We start from the raw sequence: 24,538 nt of genomic DNA on the forward strand, positions 1-24,538 counted from the left end.
AATGATGTAAAAGACAACTGTTTCTGTGGCCCACGATTAACGAGGGTGTCATGTAGCCAGCACAACGACCAATCGCCTTTACGTTTCCCCAACTAATATCAGGTACATATAAGAGCCAAATAGAAAACACCGAACTTTGGAAGATGAGTGGATAGAGAAATATAGAGGTGCAGATCTTAGAGAGGAAGTGGAGATGGTCACAACCTTAGAAAAGATACTATCAACAGAGCTAGACAGGCCTTAGAGTGGAACCCCCAGGGAACAAGACGTAGAGGAAGACCAAAAAAAACGTGGCGACGCAGTCATAACAAAATGCACAACTAGTCAGTAGTCATAATACTAGATGAAGCCGAGAGGACAGAAAAGAGCTGGGAAGCCATTAAAAAACTAGCAAGAGACCGTGGACAGTGGAGTGTTTTTTTTACTGAGGCCCAATGTTCCATGAGGAACTCAAAGGAAAGATGATGATGATGATGATAAGAGCTGGGTGGACTCTGAAGCGCCCTAAGATCCCGAAAATAAAAATCCCAGTCTTCACCAGGATTCAAACCCGGGACTCCAGGTTCGGAAGCTTTACCACTCAGCCGTCTCGCCTTTCTGGACATTTGTAGTCAAACTGAATTTCCGTTTAGACCAATAAAATTATCTTTCTTATCTAGAAATCCAACTCATAGAAAATGAAGGTAAGAAATAAATTGAAAAAAAAAAAACAAGACAAAAATGAGAACACTAAACAAAAAGATGTCATAAAACTACTCTAGTTTACCTACTAAATGAATTGAAAATAAATCTTGTGACAATAATATTTGTATTCTCACTAGTCCAGATGTCACACAGTGAGACCAAATGACTTAATGGAAATATCTGTTACTACGGTGTTACTAGTCCTTGCTTCCATGTTGTTTTTTTTACTGTAACAGTTCGTGACATTGTAACATTAGATTGTTGTTAATGTGTAACATAAGCTACAAAGTATACCTAGGGCGACTTATTCCAATAAGAAAATAATCTGTTGTAGTATTTTCATTGTTTGTATTACATTTCGAGACTTTTTTTTTTAGTAAAAAGTTTTATTTATACAATGTTAGGTCTAATAGGCAGGTGAACGTGTTGACTTGTTTTATACATGGACATAATCCAAAGTTTCTTTTAGTCTGTAAAGACTGCCTTTAAAAATAAATGCTAAGTACCATTTTCACTACTTGTAGCCAGCACAATCGCCAACCGACTATAATTTTCCTGAATTCAAAATCCCCGTCTTTATCTGGATTTAAACCCGAGACACCTGTGTTTGGAAGGTAAATTCTCTACCACTCAGCCACCCCAATCCCATAAACAGGTGTACTTCTCACATTTTATATACAATTGTATTTCACTGGCTGTAACAAAGACTATAACTATACCTATACCTATAACTATAACTAGTAGGCCTACTATAACTATAACTCAGGAATACGCTGGCACAGATACCTACTGTTTACGCATGCCAGACATAGTTTGACTAAAGAATTCTAAACAGCATTGCGCTCGTGCGAATGGATTTATGACGTCACAAATAGAACAAAGTGACCTTTAGAATAGGTATTAAATAATAATGATACGGTAGGCTTAATTAGAGGCAGTATCTCTAGGGTTAATAAGCGCTAAAACTCTGCTCTTTCACATTGACGAATGACATAAACAATGCGATAGTCCAGACTAAGGTTGTTAAAACCTAAAGGACAACTTATCTGCTAATTGTGTGATTAATGTGCGGAAAGGATTAAAAGTAATACCGCCTACATTTAATTCCAACCCATCCACAAAAAGTAAAGTTCCGCTTTCAGACCTTGCGATGTATTGGGCAAATACTATAAAGGTCGTATGTTTCTATGGCCCACGGTTAACGAGGGTGTCATGTGGCCAGCACAACTACCAACCGCCTTTACTTTTCCCCAACGAATGTTAGGTAACCATTAGAGCTGGGTGTACTGAGAGGCACCCTAAGATCCCGAAATTAAAATTCCAGTCTTCTTTAGGATTCGAACAGGGGACACCGGTTCAAAAGCCAAGCGCTTGACCGCTCAGCCTCCCATATCAGTAGATACATTGGGCATATAGCTTCTACGTTCTATTTCAACAATCTAATCATTCATTAAAGAAACAACATAACAGCTTAGCAAATGCAGGTCAAGAATTCTGTTCGTCGCTGGCGTCTTTCTTAAAGGTATCTACTAAAAACAAAAGATCGATAGATCTGCTCAAAGTGAGTCGATCACTGCATCGACGACACCCTCAAATCCCACTTTTCACCATGGGTAGTCACCATCTAATGACATATTCACCAGCACACAACTGCACCTGATGTCTTGATCCCCTCTGGCTACTTGAGGCTTTTCTTTGTTTTTCCCCGCTTCTAACAACTTTTTTTTCCCTCAGCAATCGATGATTGAGATTAGATCGCCCAAGGGGGTGAAGTATCGCAGAAGGAAACAGAAGATTCTATAGATGAGTAATTAGGATCGTTTATGGATATGTATGGAAGTAATCGGAGAGAACGAGAAGGTAGAGAGAGATTCGATTATACAATATTGACACATGAGTAGGGGCGAAGTCTAAGCGGCAAATGTGGAGTCATTAACCGGGAACAAGGTATGAAAGATAGTCGGCAATATGTACGGTGGGGTCTGAGAATTAGCTTCCTTAAAAGTTATTTCCGAAAATATTATTCTACGACTTCTATACTTTTTTTTTTTTGTTTAGCAACATTTTTATTGACCACATGGTCTGTCTTAGAAATTGACATTGATGGTTCGTAACGGCAAAAATAACCTTGTGTCACATCACAACGCTTGCTATTTACACCCTGACCGGAATCAATTTAAAAAAATGACCAATTAGCTATTGGGAATTAACTATTTTGTTTTGGTATCTCGAACAAGGGAAAGAAATTGTACTTGATTGAAGAGTGGTAAAAGCTGAATTAGTTCTTTTCATAGGTCGCTGCTTTAAAGTAAGTTTGAAACAAACAATAGATAACTATACAATCTTAGTATGTCAGCTTGAGCCATAAGTCCGAATCTAGGTCGTTCCCCCAAATTTTTTTGTAAATAAATGCTTTAAAAAAAAGATAACGGTAAAATTCACCTAAATACTCATTCATCCCCCCCCTTCCCACTGGTCCAGACAAGTGATAGAATCATAGCGTAGTGAGAAAGCTAAAAGCATGAAACAGCGCTAAACGAAAAGTATGTCTAATCGCACATATTTATTATTATTGTTGGTGTAGATCTATTACAAATTTAATGACTGACCCAAACTAATTGATGCAACTAGATGAATTACACTTTGAGCTTTTCTTGTTAAATAATCGTCTTCAAGCGATATGAAATCAAAAGAACAGCCCAGCATAGTGTTGAATACTTTCAAATCGGATGAGGACGAGACTTTAAATTATAAATGTATTTTAATTATAAATTAAATTATTAGGTATTTTGGAGTTAGTTGAATAGAAATGTATGAAAGGCTTTTGATCGACTGGATATTCGAAAGTGATTACACACAAAGACTTTAATCCACCCTTAATTCGGTCTAGGGAGAGCCTAATGGAACATACTTTCTCATTGCGGTCTTAATGAAAGCTGCGATCAGGGTAAATTTACACTAAAAAGATATTAACACTACCGCTACTGACGGTCTGAAGCTCGGAGGAGAAAGCAGGAGGGAACCTGGGGTTAGTGACCCCAAACCGTTGAACCTCAATTACAACAGAGGTGGCAAACTTTCAACATAGAAATTATTTTCCACGCGGTGAGGCCGGCTACACCCGTTGACGGCATTGGACCGGATCCGTTAGGATGCCAAATACTTGGAAAGCCTTTTCACGCAAAGAAACCAAACCCTTGTTGGCTCATGGAACGTAACGACCCTGCACCACTGTAATAAACTGATCCGTGGGCACCATTAGGGAAAAGGCTGTGGAAGTCGCTTATGACCGATCTCTTCGGAGAGTGTTATATGTCCTATGCGCCGAACGGCTTGGAAAGTCTATTGTCTACACTTTTTAAACAGTAACTTTTTTAAGTCCATATGTTTTTAATAAAATAAATCTTGAGAAAAAAACGATTAAAGACATTCGTCAAAACCTTCTATCCTTTAGACTGGGGTCTAAGCCTTAAAGCAATATAGAATATTAAACATAGTGCACTACTTTAAAACTCCCGCTCTCCCCCTCCCCTTAGAACACTTCCTAAAGGTGAATTGCTTGAACAAAAAAGGAATGTCACGAATGGAAACATTTAGATCTAGTTCATTTCTAATTTTTAGATCAAATTATGTCGTGCTGAAGAAAATTTGTCATCATGCACAGAAGGAAAAAAAAACAACACAAATCAAGCTTTGTTTCGTCAATTTGAGTTGAACAATGAGAAGTCCTTGTTTTTAAACAGACAGAGACAGTACCAGAGTATTTTTGCGGACACACGATCAGATAAGGACACGGCGTCGAATAACAGGACTCGGTGAATGCCTTGGGGAGTAACCCACTATGTTGTCATTAATCACGGTGAAAATCAATGTCACTGACAGCGGGTAGTGTTGCTGACACTGTCACTGACACACATTTCTGTGATGTCTTTGTTTAAGGTGTCAGATAATGAAAATGGAGGCCGTGATGGAGGAAGGGGGATGGCGGGGTGGCTGAACTCTGGATTATCTGGAAAGATAACATAGATATCATACAACGGTCGATTCACTATTTTATAGGCGGTTCTTTTAACAAAGTTCTCTTGGTGAAAAAAGAAACCAGAAAGACAGAGACAGATTTTGATCCGTTCCAATGTGTTAAAAATCCAAGGGCGAAACCAGATCTTTTGCTTAACGGGCTTCGACTTGTCTGAGTGTGTGTGTGTGGTTTGTACATTGCCAGTAATACTGTTAAGCTGCTATCTTTATTTTTTTTTAATGGCAAAAGAAAAAAATAAAAGACCAGATCCCTTACAAAAATAAGAGTAAACGAACACTTCTGAGAGATATCTTATTCAAATGGTTAAAATAAGCGTCATTAAAAATTATTTAAATCTTGACCTTCGGGCTTATTTTACACACACACATATACACACACATGCATATAGACTAGTGAGACCTATGCACACACACATACACACACACTCGCATCTAGACTAGTGAGACCTATACACACACACACACGCATCTAGACTAGTGAGACCTATGCACACACACACACACATCTAGACTAGTGAGACCTATACACACACATGCATCTAGACTAGTGAGACCTATGCACACACATGCATCTAGACTAGTGAGACCTATGCACACACACACGCATCTAGACTAGTGAGACCTATGCACACACACACGCATCTAGACTAGTGAGACCTATGCACACACACACGCATCTAGACTAGTGAGACCTATGCACAGAGACACACACATACATCTAGACTAGTGAGACCTATGCACAGAGACACACACATACATCTAGACTAGTGAGACCTATGCACAGAGACACACACATACATCTAGACTAGTGAGACCTATGCACAGAGACACACACATACATCTAGACTAGTGAGACCTATGCACAGAGACACACACATACATCTAGACTAGTGAGACCTATGCACAGAGACACACACATACATCTAGACTAGTGAGACCTATGCACAGAGACACACACATACATCTAGACTAGTGAGACCTATGCACAGAGACACACACACACATCTAGACTAGTGAGACCTATGCACACACACACATCTAGACTAGTGAGACCTATGCACACACACACATCTAGACTAGTGAGACCTATGCACACACACACACATCTAGACTAGTGAGACCTATGCACACACACACATCTAGACTAGTGAGACCTATGCACACACACACATCTAGACTAGTGAGACCTATGCACACACACACATCTAGACTAGTGAGACCTATACACAGAGACAATGGACAATCGATATTGAAGGCCTGAAAACTGAGCTGCAACGTCACATCCTCTGGGATGATTAGACCAATAGCCACAGTTCTGTACGACGTGACAACGAGCCATTGGTCTAAACTGTCCCCATGTTTTGACGTTGCAGATCAGTGTCTAAAAATTATAACGGTCAAACTATACCAACTAGCAAGTAATTGTTTTCTCAGCGACGTACGCCAACTGTTAATTTTCTAGGAAAATCGTTAGAGGCGTTTTTGAGATCAGCTGTCCAGGTTCCTGGATCCAGGCTTCATGAAGGAGTGACTTGAATAGAGGTATTGTAAAAAGACATACGCACCGTTCTATTCCATTGTGAAATGTGGAAACATATTTTCAATAGCACTTTTATTTATTTTTTTTGTGTGTGATTTATATGACATCTGGATGACAGGGCCAAACTTATAGCGGCTTTTCTCTATAAAGGTGTTAACTAAGTTACTTACTTTACAGAATGTGTAGAAATCCTGCTTCCTGTAGGGGTCAAGTGTTATCGTCGTTGGACCATGGCCATTGTCATGCCATGGGGAGCCGTTACTGGTCAGAGGTTTCTTGTACGTAGTCTCACTTCCCGTTTTAGTGACGTCCGGCTGAGACTCCGGCGAGTAGCCGCCGCTGAGACCCCTGTCCATACCATCTTGACTTTTCAAGTCAATGTCAATGTCAATGTCCGAGCCTCGCCACGCCACTTTCTCCACCTGCCCCTTGCCGCATTCCTCCTGTATGCCCGTCTTCACCACGTGCCAATCCGGGTGCTTTTCGGGTGGCGGAGACGGGCGCCGGTGGTTTCCCCGGCGGATGAGAAAGATGATGACCAAGATGATAATGGAGAAGAGTAGGGTGGCCCCGGCCACTACCCCGGCGATAAGGATGTACTTCTCCTCCACGGCCCTGTCCTCGAGGGCGGCGAAGGTGGCGTTGGTCACGTCGATGACCACCTCTAAGAAGGATTGGCTCTCCAGGGAGACGACGCCCCTGTCGTGGGCGGAAATCAGCAGCCTGTGTATCTGATCGTCTGACGACTTGACACGCCTCTGAAGATACAAAACCCCGGTCTTCTCGTCCAGCGCAAACAGTTCAGCTTTATTACCGGAAGCGATGTAGTACGAAATCGTCCGATTCTCACCGAGATCTTCATCCGTTGCGTTTACTCGGGTTATTTCCCGATGTGTTGGGAGTGACCAGATGAAAGACACAGTCTGGTTCTTCTGTGTCGGGTAATGAAAGAACGGGGCATGATCATTGATATCCTCTACAATCACAGTCACGGTCCCAGATCTGGACTTGGGCTCGACCCCTTTGTCCCTAACCTCTAAGAAAAGTATATAACGGTCCTGTGTTTCTCTATCCAGTTCCTGAAGGGCGTAGATACTCCCGTCAGGGTTGACCTTAAAGATCTGATCAGTCTTGTCTTCCGTTGGAGGCATGGAGAAGACCAGCTCAGCATTAATCCCAGAATCCTTGTCAGTTCCTTCCAGTTTGCCGACAAACTTCATTTTGCCGCCTCCCTCTGGAACGTGAAGCTCTCTGGTAATAATTTCAGGATAGTTGTCATTGATATCCTGGGAAAAACAAATGTCATTGTCATTTTATTATATCATACAAACAAAATGTCTAACTGTTCCTATCTAAAAAAAATAAAAAAATAAAATACAAACAATGATTCAAAAGAAAATAAGAAATTACACAACTGATAGATTGATAACTATCTTCGATCATGTCACAAATTTGTATAAATGGGATAGATATTATCTTGTGAGCATAGCTCGAATATTTAGAAAGAATATTTTTCATTGTGGCGAAAGAAGTTGATGTGTTTTTCTAATGGTTGGACTCTTGAACTTCGTGTGTTTTACACATCTGTCGTCCTGTTGTGTTGTATTTTCAAACTGGGACTTTGCTTTCTAATAACTTCTTATGAGACAGTTTTAAAGAAGGTGCTCATCAAACGAGTGACAGATACATAAAGAGAGAGAGAGAGACGAAGAGAGAGACAGAGACAGAGAGAGAGAGAGAGACGAAGAGAGAGACAGAGACAGAGAGAGAGAGAGATTAACATACACCTGATTCTAGTTAGCAGTTTGTTGTTTCACAACGTATCAATAACCATGTCATTGATACTATTGATTTTTTTCTACAATTCGCTACCTTAATTAGATTAAATTATGTTGGGTTTTTTTAATATGCGGAATTATTGAGTTTAGAGAGAAAGTTGTTTAGAGAGAAAGTTGTTTAGAGAGAAAGTTTTTAGAGAGAAAGTTGTTAACAGAGAAAGGTTTTAGAGAGAAAGTTGTTTAGAGAGAAAGTTGTTTAGAGAGAAAGTTGTTTAGAGAGAAAGTTGTTTAGAGAGAAAGTTGTTTATAGAGAAAGTTGTTTAGAGAGAAAGTTGTTTAGAGAAAAAGTTGACATCTACAGAAAGGAAGGGAGGGCAGACAATAAGAGAAGGAAAAGACAATGTCAAGGGAATGAATAGCGTCAAACTGGTTGAGGTCTTACATCAGTTCGAGCCTCACACCAAATAGAGCCTCACACCGAATAGAGCCTCACAGAATAGAGCCTCATATCGGTTCGAGCCTCACACCAAATAGAGCCTCACAACGACTAGAGCCTCACAACAAATAGAGCCTCACACCGAATAGAGCCTTACACCGAATAGAGCCTCACAACGAATAGAGCCTCACACCTAATAGAGCTTCACACCGAATAGAGCATCACACCAAATAGAGCCTCACAACGACTAGAGCCTCGCAACAAATAGAGCCTCACGCCGAATAGAGCCTTACACCGAATAGAGCCTCACAACGAATAGAGCTTCACACCGAATAGAGCCTTACATCGAATAGAGCATCACACCAAATAGAGCCCCACACCGAATAGAGCCTCACACAGAATAGAGCTTCACAATGAATACAGCCTCAACCCGAATAGAGCCTGACATCGATTTGCGGTTTACCAAACTGAGTCGAGCGATAACATATAACATAGAGCAAGACACATTTCTTTTCGAACTTAATCCTAATTATCTGAATCAGTGTTGCTCAAACAACGGCCTACGGACCATATCCATGTAGCCCAATGACAAAAATTCTATTACAAACGAGCCAAGTAATATAAAGGGACGGTACAGGGCGACTGTCGTTAGGACTAGTCCAGGGCTTCGTTGTGGGTCTCTTATCATTACTGATCATGAACATGAAATTCTGGCTTCTGATTTAATCAGCTAGATTATAAGCTTGTATATCATTTTCTTCGTTGACTCCTAGGCTACAGTTTGTAATCGATATATATATATATATATTTAATCATTATCAACTAGGAAATTTAAAAAAAATGAAAAAAAAAAACCATTAGGTTAAGAATAATCCTGGCGTTGTGGTGGAGTTCAAGTTTTGATATTGGCAAGCAATCAGTGTCTTGCTTTTTTTTTTTTGAAACAATGTTAACTTTGTGAAATGTTAAGATGGATAAGATCGTTATACTGGCAGCATAACACCCTCGTTTAACTATGAGTAGTAGAACTATATCAACTTTACAGGAGACGTGAATGTAAATTAAAGTTCCCCTTTACACCTTGCGATCTCTCAGGCTGATGAACTCAGTTATATGCAATCTGTTTCTGTAGTCCACGGTTAACGATGGTGTCATGTGGCCAAGCACAATGACCAACCGCCTTTACTTCTCCATATCCCATTAGATGGACTCAGAGTCTTCCAAAGAATCCCATATTAAAAAAAACCTGTCTTCATCAGGATTCGAACCCGAGACGTTTAGGTTCGAAAGCCAAGCACTTTACAACTCAGCCAGGACTCTTGAGAATTGAAAGTATTGGTCAATAAGAATTTTGTTAATGTCTTCAGTGTCCAGCAATAAGGTTCATACAAAGTTTATAGAGTGTCTTTATTTATTTCAGAACTAACAAAAAATTGTCGATACTTAGCGAAAACATTTGGTTCCTTTTTAAGGGTATGGGAACCACTCAACAAGACAGAGTAATCCTTAAACATTTAGTTTGCAGAAATCTTTTTTTCAAATGGTGAAGTGAAATGAACAACGGGCTAGTAAAGCGACAAATGTCCCATTCTCGAACGACGGAAAACAACAAAGAAATTTCAACTACATGTAAATTCTTGAAAACCAAAAGAAAAACATAATAAATGTTTACATCTTATCTTATCTTATATAATACAGACGTTACTCCGGCAAAGAAGATGATTACGTCCTACGCGTCATGCATTTAGTCATGCATATTAACCAATGACTTAAATGTGAAACATTAGACCAGTCTTATCACTCAAACACTAGGTTGATACAATTTTTGCGTGTTCATGTTTTGCTAATATAGAATATCAAGTCGATACAAAGACATGCTGAAGATTTGGTGTCATGGCCAAAAGAGTTTTGATTTCTCGCCTGAGAAGCACGAAGTCAACACGTGACAATCTCCAAACCAATCCAAAGTGACATTTGAAATGTCACACCAGCCGTCAATAATGTCATACGAATCTGATTGTTGAGAAATGTCATCTCAGGGTTCAAAAATAAAAACAATATATGCATCTATATCGGAGGAGCGGTACTGAGTGGCAAAGCCCTTCGCCTACGATCCGAGGAGTCCCGGGTTCGAATCCTTGTGTACACTGGCTTTTTTAAATTTTGGGATCCTTAGGGCAACCCTGAGTCCGGCCAGCTGTAACGAGTATCTGACATAAGTTGGGGAAAAAGTAAAGGCGGTTGGTCGTTAAGCTGGCCACAACAAACTCGTTAACCGTTAGTTACATAAACATATAACCCTTACATCATGTTCCTCATAAATCGCAAGGTTTGCAAGGGGACCTTAATGCATCTAAATCTATATCTATAACTATAATTTGTTACTATATCTATAATATCTATCCACCAATCAATGTATCTGTCTCTGCTTTTGTCTGTTTCTGTTTTTGTCTGTCTCTGTCTATGGCTGTCTCTCACTCTCTATCTCTCTATCTATATATTGCCTAAAAGGTTTTATAGTAAACATTTATAAACGTGCATTGATCTATTTTTAGATGAGCTTTATTATCATCAACCATTACCCTGTTTAATATTGCAATGCACATGCGCAATGACGTATTTTTTGTTCACTCTAAATTGCTTGTAAACTGCTATGTTCTTTTTTTCGCGTCTCCATTTCATTTTGGCTCGCTCACAATATCTTGGCAATAACAGGCCATGTCAAACATAATAACGGAACCATTAAACATGATTTTTAACTTCATTTCTTAAGAGATTTATTTGTTGACACAGTATATTTGGTTTGTGAAATAAACCTTTGGAATGCCAGTAAATTAACTTTACAATGTTCAATGGATTTTAAAAAAACAAGTAATGGGATAATGGGATAATGGGATTAAACACAGGGGCGTAGTAAAAAACAAAAGTTTGGGAACCAGGGTGGCATTTAATCAGTTCACTACTTGATAGACATTATTTACTGCAAATATTTAGATTTATTATTAATATTATTATTATTTCATTCATATTGCAGGACTGCTACCAAAGGAACATTCATATTAAAGGAATGCTATCAAGGGAACAATCAAATTGCAGGACTGCTACCAAGGAAACATTCAAATTACAGGACTGCTTTTGGTGGAACATTTATATTACAGGATTGCTAAGGGAGTAACTTTCAGGGAACGGCGAGAATTTTTTAATAAGCATTTTGTAGTTATTTTAAAGCGCCATTGAGAAATAATGTTGCTTCGTGGAGGGGGGGGGGGCCAGAATTGACAATGATTTGATGAGGGGGGAGGTATGGCTGAGAAGTTGATAAATTCTTAGGACAAAAGTATAGGAGGGAAGGGATAATTTTTAAAAAAATCTTTTATCTTAAATGTTTTTGTTTGGTCTGTAACCAGAAAGTTATTTCTTATTTATTCTCTATACGTCCCTAACACAGAATGCAAGATACAGATACAGGCGGCAAAACTTACCAGAATGTTCACCATCACCGTGGCGGTGGACACCAAAGAAGGGCGCCCTTCGTCTGTCGCCAAGACGATCACGTTCAACTTTTTCTCCACCTCGTGATCAAACGTGGTCCTTGCTTTCAGGATGCCGCTGTCTCTGTCTATGGAGAACACACTGTTCTCTTTCGGGAACAAGGAATACGTAAAGATTTTGTTGACCCCGGAGTCAGGATCGTCGGCTGTCAACTGCAAGCAAATGTTCAAAAAGTTGACTTTGACACTCAATGTGTAACAAGTTCATTTGTAAACTATTTCTTGTAGCAATAATCAATTATCTTAAATCAACATGTGCAGGCGTTCTAAATAACAGCAAGTCTAAAGAATCATTAAAACACTTTTGTTTTAACTCTGTAATACCATCTTCGTGATTATCTAAAGTTTGTTTTTGTAGATTTTTTTAAACAGCTTGAAATCTATAAATTTTCTTCCATAATCCATACTATAACAATCTAATTTTATAATCTAAGCTGGAAGTCCATTGGTACAGGTTTGAATTGTTTTTATTAAATACTGATAACGTTTTGAGATGTGTCTGTGAAGTTCTAGACCTTTTACAGTAAAAACTCTTTAAACGCTTAAAGATCTCTTAAGTACAGTAGAACAAATAAAAAATACCTCTTAGCTACTTGCATAACTAGCAAGAACAACAATTTTAAAAGTCTCTAAATTTCTTGTATCACTCTAAGCTGAAGTACAAAGTTTTCTCATTATTCACAGATTTTGTGCTACAACACTCTAGACAAACAAGAAGTGCAGAGATGTCTAATTTACACCTGGTATTGATAATCTTAATATTTGGGTGACTGTTTGTTTTAGACTTCTCCTAACTCTGTTTTTCTTTAAATTTAGACTTCTAACTCTGGCTTTTTTAGTTTAGACTTCTAACTCTGGCTTTTTTAGTTTAGACTTCTAACTCTGGCTTTTTTACTTTAGACTTCTAACTCTGGCTTTTTTAGTTTAGACTTCTAACTCTGGCTTTTTTACTTTAGACTTCTAACTCTGGCTTTTTTAGTTTAGACTTCTAACTCTGGCTTTTTTAGTTTAGACTTCTAACTCTGGCTTTTTTACTTTAGACTTCTAACTCTGGCTTTTTTACTTTAGACTTCTAACTCTGGCTTTTTTACTTTAGACTTCTAACTCTGGCTTTTTTACTTTAGACTTCTAACTCTGGCTTTTTTACTTTAGACTTCTAACTCTGGCTTTTTTAGTTTAGACTTTTAACTCTGGCTTTTTTACTTTAGACTTCTAACTCTGGCTTTTTTAGTTTAGACTTCTAACTCTGGCTTTTTTAGTTTAGACTTCTAACTCTGGCTTTTTTTTAGTTTAGACTTCTAACTCTGGCTTTTTTTTAGTTTAGACTTCTAACTCTGGCTTTTTTTTAGTTTAGACTTCTAACTCTGGCTTTTTTAGATTAGACTTCTAACTCTGGCTTTTTTAGTTTAGACTTGTAACTCTGGCTTTTTTTTAGTTTAGACTTGTAACTCTGGCTTTTTTTTATTTTAGACTTCTAACTCTAGCTTTTTTAGTTTAGACTTGTAACTCTGGCTTTTTTAGTTAAGACTTGTAGCTCTGGCTTTTTTAGTTTAGACTTCTAACTCAGGCTTGTACCTTAAGGATCGGTTTGCCCACGATGTTCTCCTCCGTGACGTTGACGACGTAGACAGACTGACTAAACATCGGCGGGTTGTCGTTGATGTCAGTCACATACACTTTAAAGGTGATGGACGATGTCTTTGGGGGAGAACCGGCATCGTTGCAGATCAGCCTGACCTCGAACTCCTCCGCCTGCTCGCGGTCCAGGGAGCCGTTCATAATGATAGCGAAGTCTGATCCCCCTAAGGGGTCGGTTCTGAAGTTGGGGTTCCCTGACCTACACGTGACTACGCCACTGTCACCAGGATCGTTATCTTTCGCCTTTGAATACGAAAGGAAGGCTTAAAGTTAATTTAGAAATACGTAATACATTTTTTAGAGGAAACGAATCAAACAGTAAATGTAACTTTCCTTTTTAAAAAACAAAAAACACTAGACAATATCGGTAACATTGTTAATGTCATAAAACAAAGTTTACACACAAACAAAAATAGAGAAAAAAAAATTAAATTATTGACCAGTCCGAAAGATGAGAGTTCAGAATTAAACCCTGACATTCTTGCAGGCTAGGTCAGGTTAACCTATGCATCAAAACCATTAATTCAAAGAAAAATCCCTGGCAACTATAAAAGGCACACACACACACACACATGATCCGTTTTTTTGTTTGGCTGATATGAGAAAGCGTGCACACACACACACAAATATATTGTTAATGCCATGAACGACCAGAGTAGAACACTGAACAAAGGAACTGCTCAATTAGGACAAAAATATATGAAATAGCTATTATGGTCAAGGGCATTTCAAAGTCAATCAAGATTCAGACAGTAAATTTAAAGCTCTTTTGAAAAAAGAGAAAAGCTTTGATACTTGAAAAAAAAAAGTTATAAATAGTCTTTAACAAAAGGCTTAAGAGTTGTGGAAAGGGGAAAACAAATCTGGGAGCCTTAATCAAAGGAGCAAAAACAATAACAACTTTTAGTGTCTGTAGACGTAACAACAAGAAAATTTAATATAATATGACTGGACATAAGTAGTAAGAAATGAAATTGAATTTAAAAAATTCTAAAAATGTTTTCATTATGGTATTACTGACCAATTGCCTTCTAATTATAGAAATGTAAACTTTTGAAAAGATTTAGATTAGTTTGAATAATTTGCATAAAATCACATAGAAAGTGCATATAAAAACGTAAGTAGCTTATATCTATTAGCAAATTAGCAGGTCCTTGGCTATAATGTTTATTTATTTAAACAAAAATGCCGAGTATTCTGACATCAAAGAAAAAAATGAATTGTATACTTAATAAGTTAATTTCCTGTCTATAATATAAAGCTGTTTAATGTTTATTTATTTATTTTTTTACAAATAAAAAATGAATATACGAGGAAACAAAATGGAAAGTCTACATATAAAGGAGATATAAATAAGTACAGATAGTTTGCTAAATGTGTGTGATTTATCATGTTGTACGTTAGATACTTGTCATGAATACTTATCACGCTTGGGAAAATACTTTGTTTTTCTTTAGTTCATCGCTTTGAGGTTTAGGTTTTTTTTTGAGGAGGATAAAACTGTTGCTCAAATCTCATAAACATAATTTCGATTTCTACATCGTCAAAAGTTTCTGCTTAATGAAAAGTGAAACGTGCAATCAATGGAGGGGACTCTAAAGATCAGCTTACTCTCGAAAAATCCCAATACAATCCTGATATTATATAAGTACAATCGTTCCCTCTTCCCTAGTACTATTAATGCACAGTGCGGATTGCCTGAATCAGCCAGGATAACCAATGACTTAGGAGAGACTAAGTCTCTAATTAAGAAAAGACTAATTTGACACAAAGATACGCGTCGGACGTAATTATCTTCTGTTTTGAAGGAACGTCTGTAATGTATAAGATAAGAGTCATAGAGTGAAAATGTTAGAGACCGTGTTTTGAGAGACAGATTTTCTTAAGACTTTGTTAATGCTTTGCACCATTTAGATGATCGCCTGCTACATGCTTTTATTTTAAAAGCGTTTTTTTTTAAAACATATAATTAAAACGATGAAAAGAATCACCTGATTTGAAGAGATTTGACAGATAGGAATAATAGTACATTATGTAAAACGAACACTATTTTTCTCAGACGTAGACGGAACTAGAATGCACCTAAAGCCATTTTCAATAACATATAGTGGGCCAAGAAGTGCAGTGACGCACAAGTCAGAATGGTCATCGCCGTGGTTGAACTCAGAAGAATGTACTTTGACCTTATGTTTATTATCTACATACACATGTCATGTTTTTTTTGGTATGATCTACTTATAGACGTCATGTTTGTTTTGGTATGATCTACTTACAGACGTCATGTTTGTTTTGGCATGATCTACTTACAGACGTCATCTTTGTTTTGGTATGATCTACATACAGACGTCATGTTTGTTTTGGTATGATCTACATACAGACATCATGTTAGTTTTGGTATGATCTACACACAGACGTAATGTTTGTTTTGGTATGATCTACTTACAGACGTCATGTTTGTTTTGGTATGATCTACTTACAGACGTCATGTTTGTTTTGGTATGATCTACTTACAGACGTCATGTTTGTTTTGGTATGATCTACTTACAGACGTCATCTTTGTTTTGGTATGATCTACACACAGACGTCATGTTTGTTTTGGTATGATCTACTTACAGACGTCATGTTTGTTTTGGTATGATCTACATACAGACGTCATGTTTGTTTTGGTATGATCTACTTACAGACGTCATGTTTGTTTTGGTATGATCTACTTATTGACGTCATGTTTGTTTTGGTATGATCTACATACAGACGTCATGTTTGTTTTGGTATGATCTACATACAGACGTCATGTTTGTTTTGGTATGATCTACTTATTGACGTCATGTTTGTTTTGGTATGATCTACTTACAGACGTCATGTTTGTTTTGGTATGATCTACTTACAGATGTCATGTTTATTTTGGTATGATCTACTAACTGATCAAGGTAACGCCTTACCTCCAGTTTCCCAATAAATGTGTTGTTCTTGGCGCCCTCAGAAATGTACACCATGCTGTCAACGGTTTTCTGAAGCTGCACTTTCAGGCGCGGGGCGTTGTTGCCCACGTTGACCACCGTCAAGATCAGCCTCGCCTCGGCTATTCTTGGTACATCGCCCTTGTCTCGAGCCTCCACCACGGTCTCAAAGGTCTGCCCCGCATCGTACTGGAAAAAAAAAAGGAAATATGGTGTGGGATATTTGGAAGATGGGGGGGGGGGAGGAGAAATGTCACGTGTTATGGGGGAGGAAGTCACGTGATATCACAGGGAAGTAGAAATCGAGTAACAAGAGAAGCGCGAAACTTTGAAAAGTGTTCTGGACCAGAACGGAAATGTATAGGAGATTTTCAAACATGGAGGCCAATTTATAAATAGCTATTTAAGTGGTGTTTCGGGTGTACAGAATAAAGGAAGTTTTGATAAGCTTGTGGTTTTCAAATGGTATAGGTTTTTAACACTGCGAAATCAGATTGTATAAGTTCCGCTTCTAGCTTTTCATTTAGTTCACAATTTTAAAGTTTTATCTAAAGTCTTGACATTATATTAGTTTATCATAAAAATCTCCAGCTAATATTGTTAGAGAAATAGCACTTTTAATAGTTTTAGCTGATAATAGTTTTTTTCCCTCGTATTTAATTTCCCATATAAACATAATATAAAACAAAAATAATGAAAATAAAATAAAAACACCCAAACGGAAATTATTTTGAATATAATGCAAACATTGTTTCAATTTCTAAAATATAAATAATTCTAAAATATAAACTATAATAATGAATGTTCACATTCAAAACTGTAGGCTAGAAGTGACTACTCTGAAATGATTTCTATTTTTCATATTTACTTTTACTGTACAGAAAAAAAAAAAGAATATCTACGTGTGTGTGTGTGTGTGTGTGTGTGTGTGTGTGTGTGTGTGTGTGGAAGACCTAAACCAACACACCTTTAATGACTAATGAATAAACACAAACAATACACACACACAGAGAACCAAGGGCGCCAAGGGAGATAATGAGGAAGAGTTCCTGATCTACTTCTTTCAAGGATTTGAGAGGGGGAAAAAATGTAAATCGAATAATATCCAGCTTCCTAATTTACTTTCGCCAAATAATTGAATTTTATAACCTTCCATTTCTTCGCTTTCTTTGTTTGTTCTGTTTCTTGTTCTTCTCTGTCCGTGAGTTATCGAGTTTCTTTGGCAAGATGAGTTTTGTTTTAACCGACAGAGGAGAAACAATGAGAAAAACAGAACAAACAAATGGAGCAGACATAGTCCTCCGTAGTCGTTCAAACTGTATGGGAATGTGTCCTGTAAGTGAACACATTGATGGGGAAATGTGTCCTGTAAGTAAACAAATTAATGGGGCAATGTGTCCTGTTAGTGAACACATTGATCGGGCAATGTGTCCTGTAAGTGAACACATTGATGGGGCAATGTGTCCTGTAAGTGAACAAATTGATGGGACAATGTGTCCTGTAAGTGAACAAATTGATGGGGCAATGTGTCCGTTAGGGAACAAATTGATGGGGCAATGTGTCCTGTAAGTGAACCAATTGATGGGGCAATCTGTCCTGTAAGTGAACAAATTGATGGAGCAATCTGTCCTGTAAGTGAACAAATTGATGGGGCAATGTGTCCGTTAGGGAACAAATTGATGGGGCAATGTGTCCTGTTAATGAACAAATTGATGGGGCAATCTGTCCTGTTAGTGTAAAATCGAATGTGTTATGTGTTCTATAAGTGAAAGAATTAGACAAGATGATTTGGGCAATGTTTCTAGTGGCAGAACAATGATGGGACAATGTGTCCTGGTAGTGAACTAATTGATGGGACAATGTGTCCTGATATTGGACTACTTGAAGGGGGCTTGTGTTCTGTTAGTGAAAAATAATGAGGGGAAATAAGTCCTTTTAGTGAAAATTATTGATAGGCAAGTAAGTGAAACATTGATTGGGCAATATGGCAATACAAAAGAAAACAAAAACCAAGAACTAGATATCTGGGAAGTGTTGGCCGAGTGAAAGGTAAACTTGCCTTTAGGGTCTAGAGTTTGAATCTTGTGAAGGTTAAATTTGTTTTCAAGGTTGAAATTTAAGGCGTCAATAATAAAACCAAATTGAAAAGGTAATCATGTACTGGAAACTTGATTGCCCTCTTTGACATCAGGCCAAACAAATCAACACGTTTGTAAAAACATCATTTCAAAAAGGACAAATTTAATTGTTTCGAAAATTCAAACTAATAACATTATGCTACGTATTTAAAGATGTAATGCCTTGTTTGTGTACTTAATAAATTGAACAGTAATTCAGAATTTCTAGATCTAAATGTGGAGGGAAAAAAAAAAGATAATTATGATGTTTCTTTCCAAAAGTTCAGTTAGCGTCTCAGTGCAAATGTTCTCGTGACACCTGTCTGTTATTAGTCTGTTCACACCTACCTGTAAAGGGGCTATGATGGTGATCTCTCCCGTGGACTTGTCAATGGCGAACAACTGTTTGGCTCGACTGTCCCGGCCGGACACGATCAATGAGTACCTTGAGGTAAGGAAGAGAAAACAAAGGTGTAAATGAGGCACACACACACACACACAAAGACAGAGAGAGAGAGTGAGAGAGACAGAAAGAGAGAGAGACAGAGAGAGACAGTAAGAAAGAGAGAGAGATAGTGAGAGAGCAAGAGACGCAGAGAAAGAGGCAGAGAGAGAGTGAGAGAGACAGAGAGAGAGTGAGAGAGAGATAGTGAGAGAGAAAGAGACGCAGAGAAAGAGGCAGAGAGAGAGTGAGAGAGACAGAGAGAGAGTGAGAGAGAGACAGAGAGAGAGTGAGAGATAGAGAGTGATAGAGAGATAGTGACAGAGAGACAGAAATGGAGAGAGAGACTGAGAAAGAGAGAGGAGAGAGAATGAGAGAGACAGAGAGAGTGAGAGATAGAGAGAGATAGAGAGTTAGTGAGAGAGAGAGAGAGTCGGAGAGAGAGACTAAGAGAGAGAGTCAGAGAGAGTGAGAGAGACAGTGAGAGAGAGAGAGAGAAAGAGGGAAACAGATAGTGAGAGATAGAGAGAGAGAGAGAGACAGAGAGAAAGGATGGGGTGAGTAGGAAAAGGAAAGAGGTAAAGAGATAAAAGAAGGTAGAGATGGAAGAGTAAATAGAGAAGATATTGGAGGGATGGAGACAGAGAAAGTGGAGAGAGAAATAGAAGAGACACACCCAGAAATGAGGAAGAAAGAGATAAGTGGAGCATTAGAGCCTTGAAGACAGAGCGTGAAAGTGCTAACATTGAAAACTAATCAATAAAGAAATAAAGGGTATACATAGAATATGTTTATCTACATACTAGCTAGAGTCGAATATCAAATAATGACTTGATGTGTTCAGGTAAGTTAGATTTACATTGTTTTCATGGATTAGGCCAAAATAAAAGTTCTAATACCCCATGTACCTTTATATAGGTTAACATATTCAAGTGTCGTCATACAGTCTATGAAGAGTATTAAAATTAATATAACATTAATAGAGTTACCAAACGATATATATATACGGTCAGAATTTTAAGGGCAAAGTATTTCAAATACACCGAAAATGGCAGGTAACTCGAAAAGCGCTTGACTTCCGAACCTAGGGAACCCTGGTTCAAATCTCGGCCAAGTCGGGATTATAAATTTCGGGATCCCCAGTACGACCCTACTTGAGTATACCCAACTCCAAAGGGTACCCGGCATTAATTGGGGAAATAAATGCGGTTGATCGTTGCGCAGGTCACATGACACAATTGTTAACTGTCGGCCATAGAATCAAATGAACTTCACATCATCTGACTTATAGATCTCAAGGTCTGAAACGACAAAGGATCCTATGCTACAACACAAACCGACCACAGTCCTAAAACCCGAATGGCGGCATTGAAATCACCGCCTCGATTACCGACGCAAATTGAATACTGTGCTACTCACAAATATTGAGCTGGCCATGACAGTCTGGATAATAGTACAATTAGTAAGGATCATATTAAGGATTAAGGTCACTGTTCGTTTTCCATGTCTGCCATTTCAGCTCTAAATTTTTAGAATGATGATTTCTATTCATTTCTTCCTTTATTAAACCTTAACTTAAAAAGAACCAAAAACTCAGAAATAAACCCATACTTTTCTGAATCTAAAAGTAGTTCTTAGGAAAGAATCCAGGAAAAAATCATAAGGTGCCAATTGGGCGCAGAATTTGACAGACATTCAGGAAACAAGTGGAAACTATTGTAAAGACTGGAACCCACGTGGGAAGAGAAAGGCTGCGAGACCAAAGCAAATGTGGAACCAAAAATCAAAGACGACTGGATGGACATGGCTGAGGAAAATCGCCCAAAACAGAGTCCACTGACGAAGTACCCACCGTTGAGGGCTCCACTGGGAGTCAAAAGTAGTGTGTTACTAAAGATGAGGGGAGAGAATCACGAATAAAACAAAAAACAAAGATTGACAATATGGCGCCTATGTGTGATGTGCCTATGTGTGATGCGCCTATGTGTGATGTGCCTATGTGTGATGCGCCTATGTGTGATGCGCCTATGTGTGATGTGCCTATGTGTGATGCGCCTATGTGTGATGTGCCTATGTGTGATGTGCCTATGTGTGATGCGCCAATGTGTGATGTGCCTATGTGTGATGCGCCTATGTGTGATGAGCCTATGTGTGATGTGCCTATGTGTGATACGCCTATGTGTGATGTGCCTTTGTGTGATGTGCCTATGTGTGATGCGCCTATACGCCTATGTGTGATGTGCCTATGTGTGGTGCGCCTATACGCCTATGTGTGATGTGCCTATGTGTGGTGCGCCTATACGCCTATGTGTGATGTGCCTATGTGTGGTGCGCCTATACGCCTATGTGTGATGTGCCTATGTGTGGTGCGCCTATACGCCTATGTGTGATGTGCCTTTGTGTGATGTGCCTATGTGTGGTGCGCCTATACGCCTATGTGTGATGTGCCTATGTGTGATGTGCCTATGTGTGGTGCGCCTATACGCCTATGTGTGATGTGCCTATGTGTGATGTGCCTATGTGTGGTGCGCCTATACGCCTATGTGTGATGTGCCTATGTGTGGTGCGCCTATACGCCTATGTGTGATGTGCCTATGTGTGGTGCGCCTATACGCCTATGTGTGATGTGCCTTTGTGTGATGTGCCTATGTGTGGTGCGCCTATACGCCTATGTGTGATGTGCCTATGTGTGGTGTGCCTATGTGTGGTGCGCCTATACGCCTATGTGTGATGTGCCTATGTGTGATGTGCCTATGTGTGGTGCGCCTATACGCCTATGTGTGATGTGCCTATGTGTGATGCGCCTATACGCCTATGTGTGATGTGCCTATGTGTGGTGCGCCTATACGCCTATGTGTGATGTGCCTATGTGTGGTGCGCCTATACGCCTATGTGTGATGTGCCTATGTGTGATACGCCTATGTGTGATGTGCCTTTGTGTGATGTGCCTATGTGTGGTGCGCCTATACGCCTATGTGTGATGTGCCTATGTGTGGTGCGCCTATACGCCTTTGTGTGATGTGCCTATGTGTGGTGCGCCTATACGCCTATGTGTGATGTGCCTATGTGTGGTGTGCCTATGTGTGGTGCGCCTATACGCCTATGTGTGATGTGCCTATGTGTGATGTGCCTTTGTGTGATGCGCCTATACGCCTATGTGTGATGTGCCTATGTGTGGTGCGCCTATACGCCTATGTGTGATGTGCCTATGTGTGATGTGCCTATGTGTGATGTGCCTATGTGTGATGTGCCTATGTGTGATGCGCCTATGTGTGATGTGCCTATGTGTGATGTGCCTATGTGTGATGTGCCTATGTGTGATGTGCCTTTGTGTGGTGCGCCTTTGTGTGATGTGCCTATGTGTGATGTGCCTTTGTGTGATGTGCCTATGTGTGATGTGCCTATGTGTGATGTGCCTATGTGTGATGTGCCTATGTGTGGTGCGCCTATACGCCTATGTGTGATGTGCCTATGTGTGGTGCGCCTATACGCCTATGTGTGATGTGCCTTTGTGTGATGCGCCTATGTGTGGTGCGCCTATGTGTGATGTGCCTATGTGTGATGTGCCTTTGTGTGATGTGCCTATGTGTGATGTGCCTATGTGTGATGTGCCTATGTGTGATGTGCCTATGTGTGATGTGCCTATGTGTGATGTGCCTATGTGTGATGTGCCTATGTGTGATGTGCCTATGTGTGATGTGCCTATGTGTGATGTGCCTATGTGTGATGTGCCTATGTGTGATGTGCCTATGTGTGATATGCCTTTGTGTGATGTGCCTATGTGTGATGTGACTATGTGTGATGTGCCTATGTGTGGTGCGCCTATACGCCTATGTGTGATGTGCCTATGTGTGGTGCGCCTATACGCCTATGTGTGATGTGCCTATGTGTGGTGCGCCTATACGCCTTTGTGTGATGTGCCTATGTGTGATGTGCCTATGTGTGGTGCGCCTATACGCCTATGTGTGATGTGCCTATGTGTGATGTGCCTATGTGTGGTGCGCCTATACGCCTATGTGTGATGTGCCTATGTGTGGTGCGCCTATACGCCTTTGTGTGATGTGCCTATGTGTGGTGCGCCTATACGCCTATGTGTGATGTGCCTATGTGTGGTGCGCCTATACGCCTATGTGTGGTGTGCCTATGTGTGGTGCGCCTATACGCCTATGTGTGATGTGCCTATGTGTGGTGCGCCTATACGCCTTTGTGTGATGTGCCTATGTGTGATGTGCCTATACGCCTTTGTGTGATGTGCCTATGTGTGGTGCGCCCATACGCCTATGTGTGATGTGCCTATGTGTGGTGCGCCTATACGCATATGTGTGATGTGCCTATGTGTGGTGCGCCTATGTGTGATGTGCCTATACGCCTTTGTGTGATGTGCCTATGTGTGGTGCGCCTATGTGTGGTGCGCCTATGTGTGATGTGCCTATGTGTGCTGCGCCTATGTGTGGTGCGCCTATGTGTGATGTGCCTATGTGTGGTGCGCCTATGTGTGGTGCGCCTATGTGTGATGTGCCTATACGCCTTTGTGTGATGTGCCTATGTGTGGTGCGCCTATGTGTGGTGCGCCTATACGCCTATGTGTGATGTGCCTATGTGTGGTGCGCCTATACGCCTATGTGTGATGTGCCTATGTGTGGTGTGCCTATGTGTGGTGTGCCTATACGCCTTTGTGTGATGTGCCTATGTGTGATGTGCCTATACGCCTATGTGTGATGTGCCTATGTGTGGTGCGCCTATACGCCTATGTGTGATGTGCCTATGTGTGGTGCGCCTATACGCCTATGTGTGATGTGCCTTTGTGTGATTTGCCTATGTGTGATGCGCCTATGTGTGATGTGCCTTTGTGTGATGCGCCTATGTGTGATGTGCCTATGTGTGATGTGCCTATGTGTGATGCGCCTATGTGTGATGTGCCTATGTGTGGTGCGCCTATGCGCCTATGTGTGATGTGCCTATGTGTGATGTGCCTAAGTGTGATGCGCATATGTGTGATGTGCCTATGTGTGATGTGCCTATGTGTGATGTGCCTATGTGTGATGTGCCTATGTGTGATGCGCCTATGTGTGATGTGCCTATGTGTGGTGCGCCTATGCGCCTATGTGTGATGCGCCTATGTGTGATGCGCCTATGTGTGATGCGCCTATGTGTGATGTGCCTATGTGTGGTGCGTTTATGCGCCTATGTGTGATGCGCGTATGTGTGGTGCGCCTATGTGTGGTGCGCCTATGCGCGTATGTGTGATGCGCCTATATGTGGTGCGCCTATGTGTGGTGCGCCTATGTGCGTATGTGTGGTGCGCCTATGTGTGATGCGCCTATGCGCGTATGTGTGATGCGCCTATGTGTGGTGCC

General features: G+C 39.9%; 1 protein-coding gene across 1 annotated transcript in view; it reads right to left on the reverse strand.

Annotated features, from left to right (window-relative positions):
- Positions 1 to 24,538, reverse strand: part of LOC106067329 (protocadherin gamma-A10-like) — a 183,515-nt gene that overhangs the window by 80,536 nt on the left and 78,441 nt on the right. Inside the window, exons 5-9 of the mRNA XM_056037858.1 lie at positions 19,088 to 19,184; positions 16,605 to 16,811; positions 13,603 to 13,908; positions 11,959 to 12,180; positions 6,433 to 7,548 (exon numbers count right to left, since the gene is read on the reverse strand). Coding sequence (XP_055893833.1) covers positions 6,433 to 7,548; positions 11,959 to 12,180; positions 13,603 to 13,908; positions 16,605 to 16,811; positions 19,088 to 19,184 — 1,948 coding nt within the window. The remainder of the gene's footprint in view (positions 1 to 6,432; positions 7,549 to 11,958; positions 12,181 to 13,602; positions 13,909 to 16,604; positions 16,812 to 19,087; positions 19,185 to 24,538) is intronic.

Source organism: Biomphalaria glabrata, chromosome 8, assembly GCF_947242115.1.
Source record: "Biomphalaria glabrata chromosome 8, xgBioGlab47.1, whole genome shotgun sequence".
NCBI lineage: Eukaryota > Metazoa > Mollusca > Gastropoda > Planorbidae > Biomphalaria > Biomphalaria glabrata.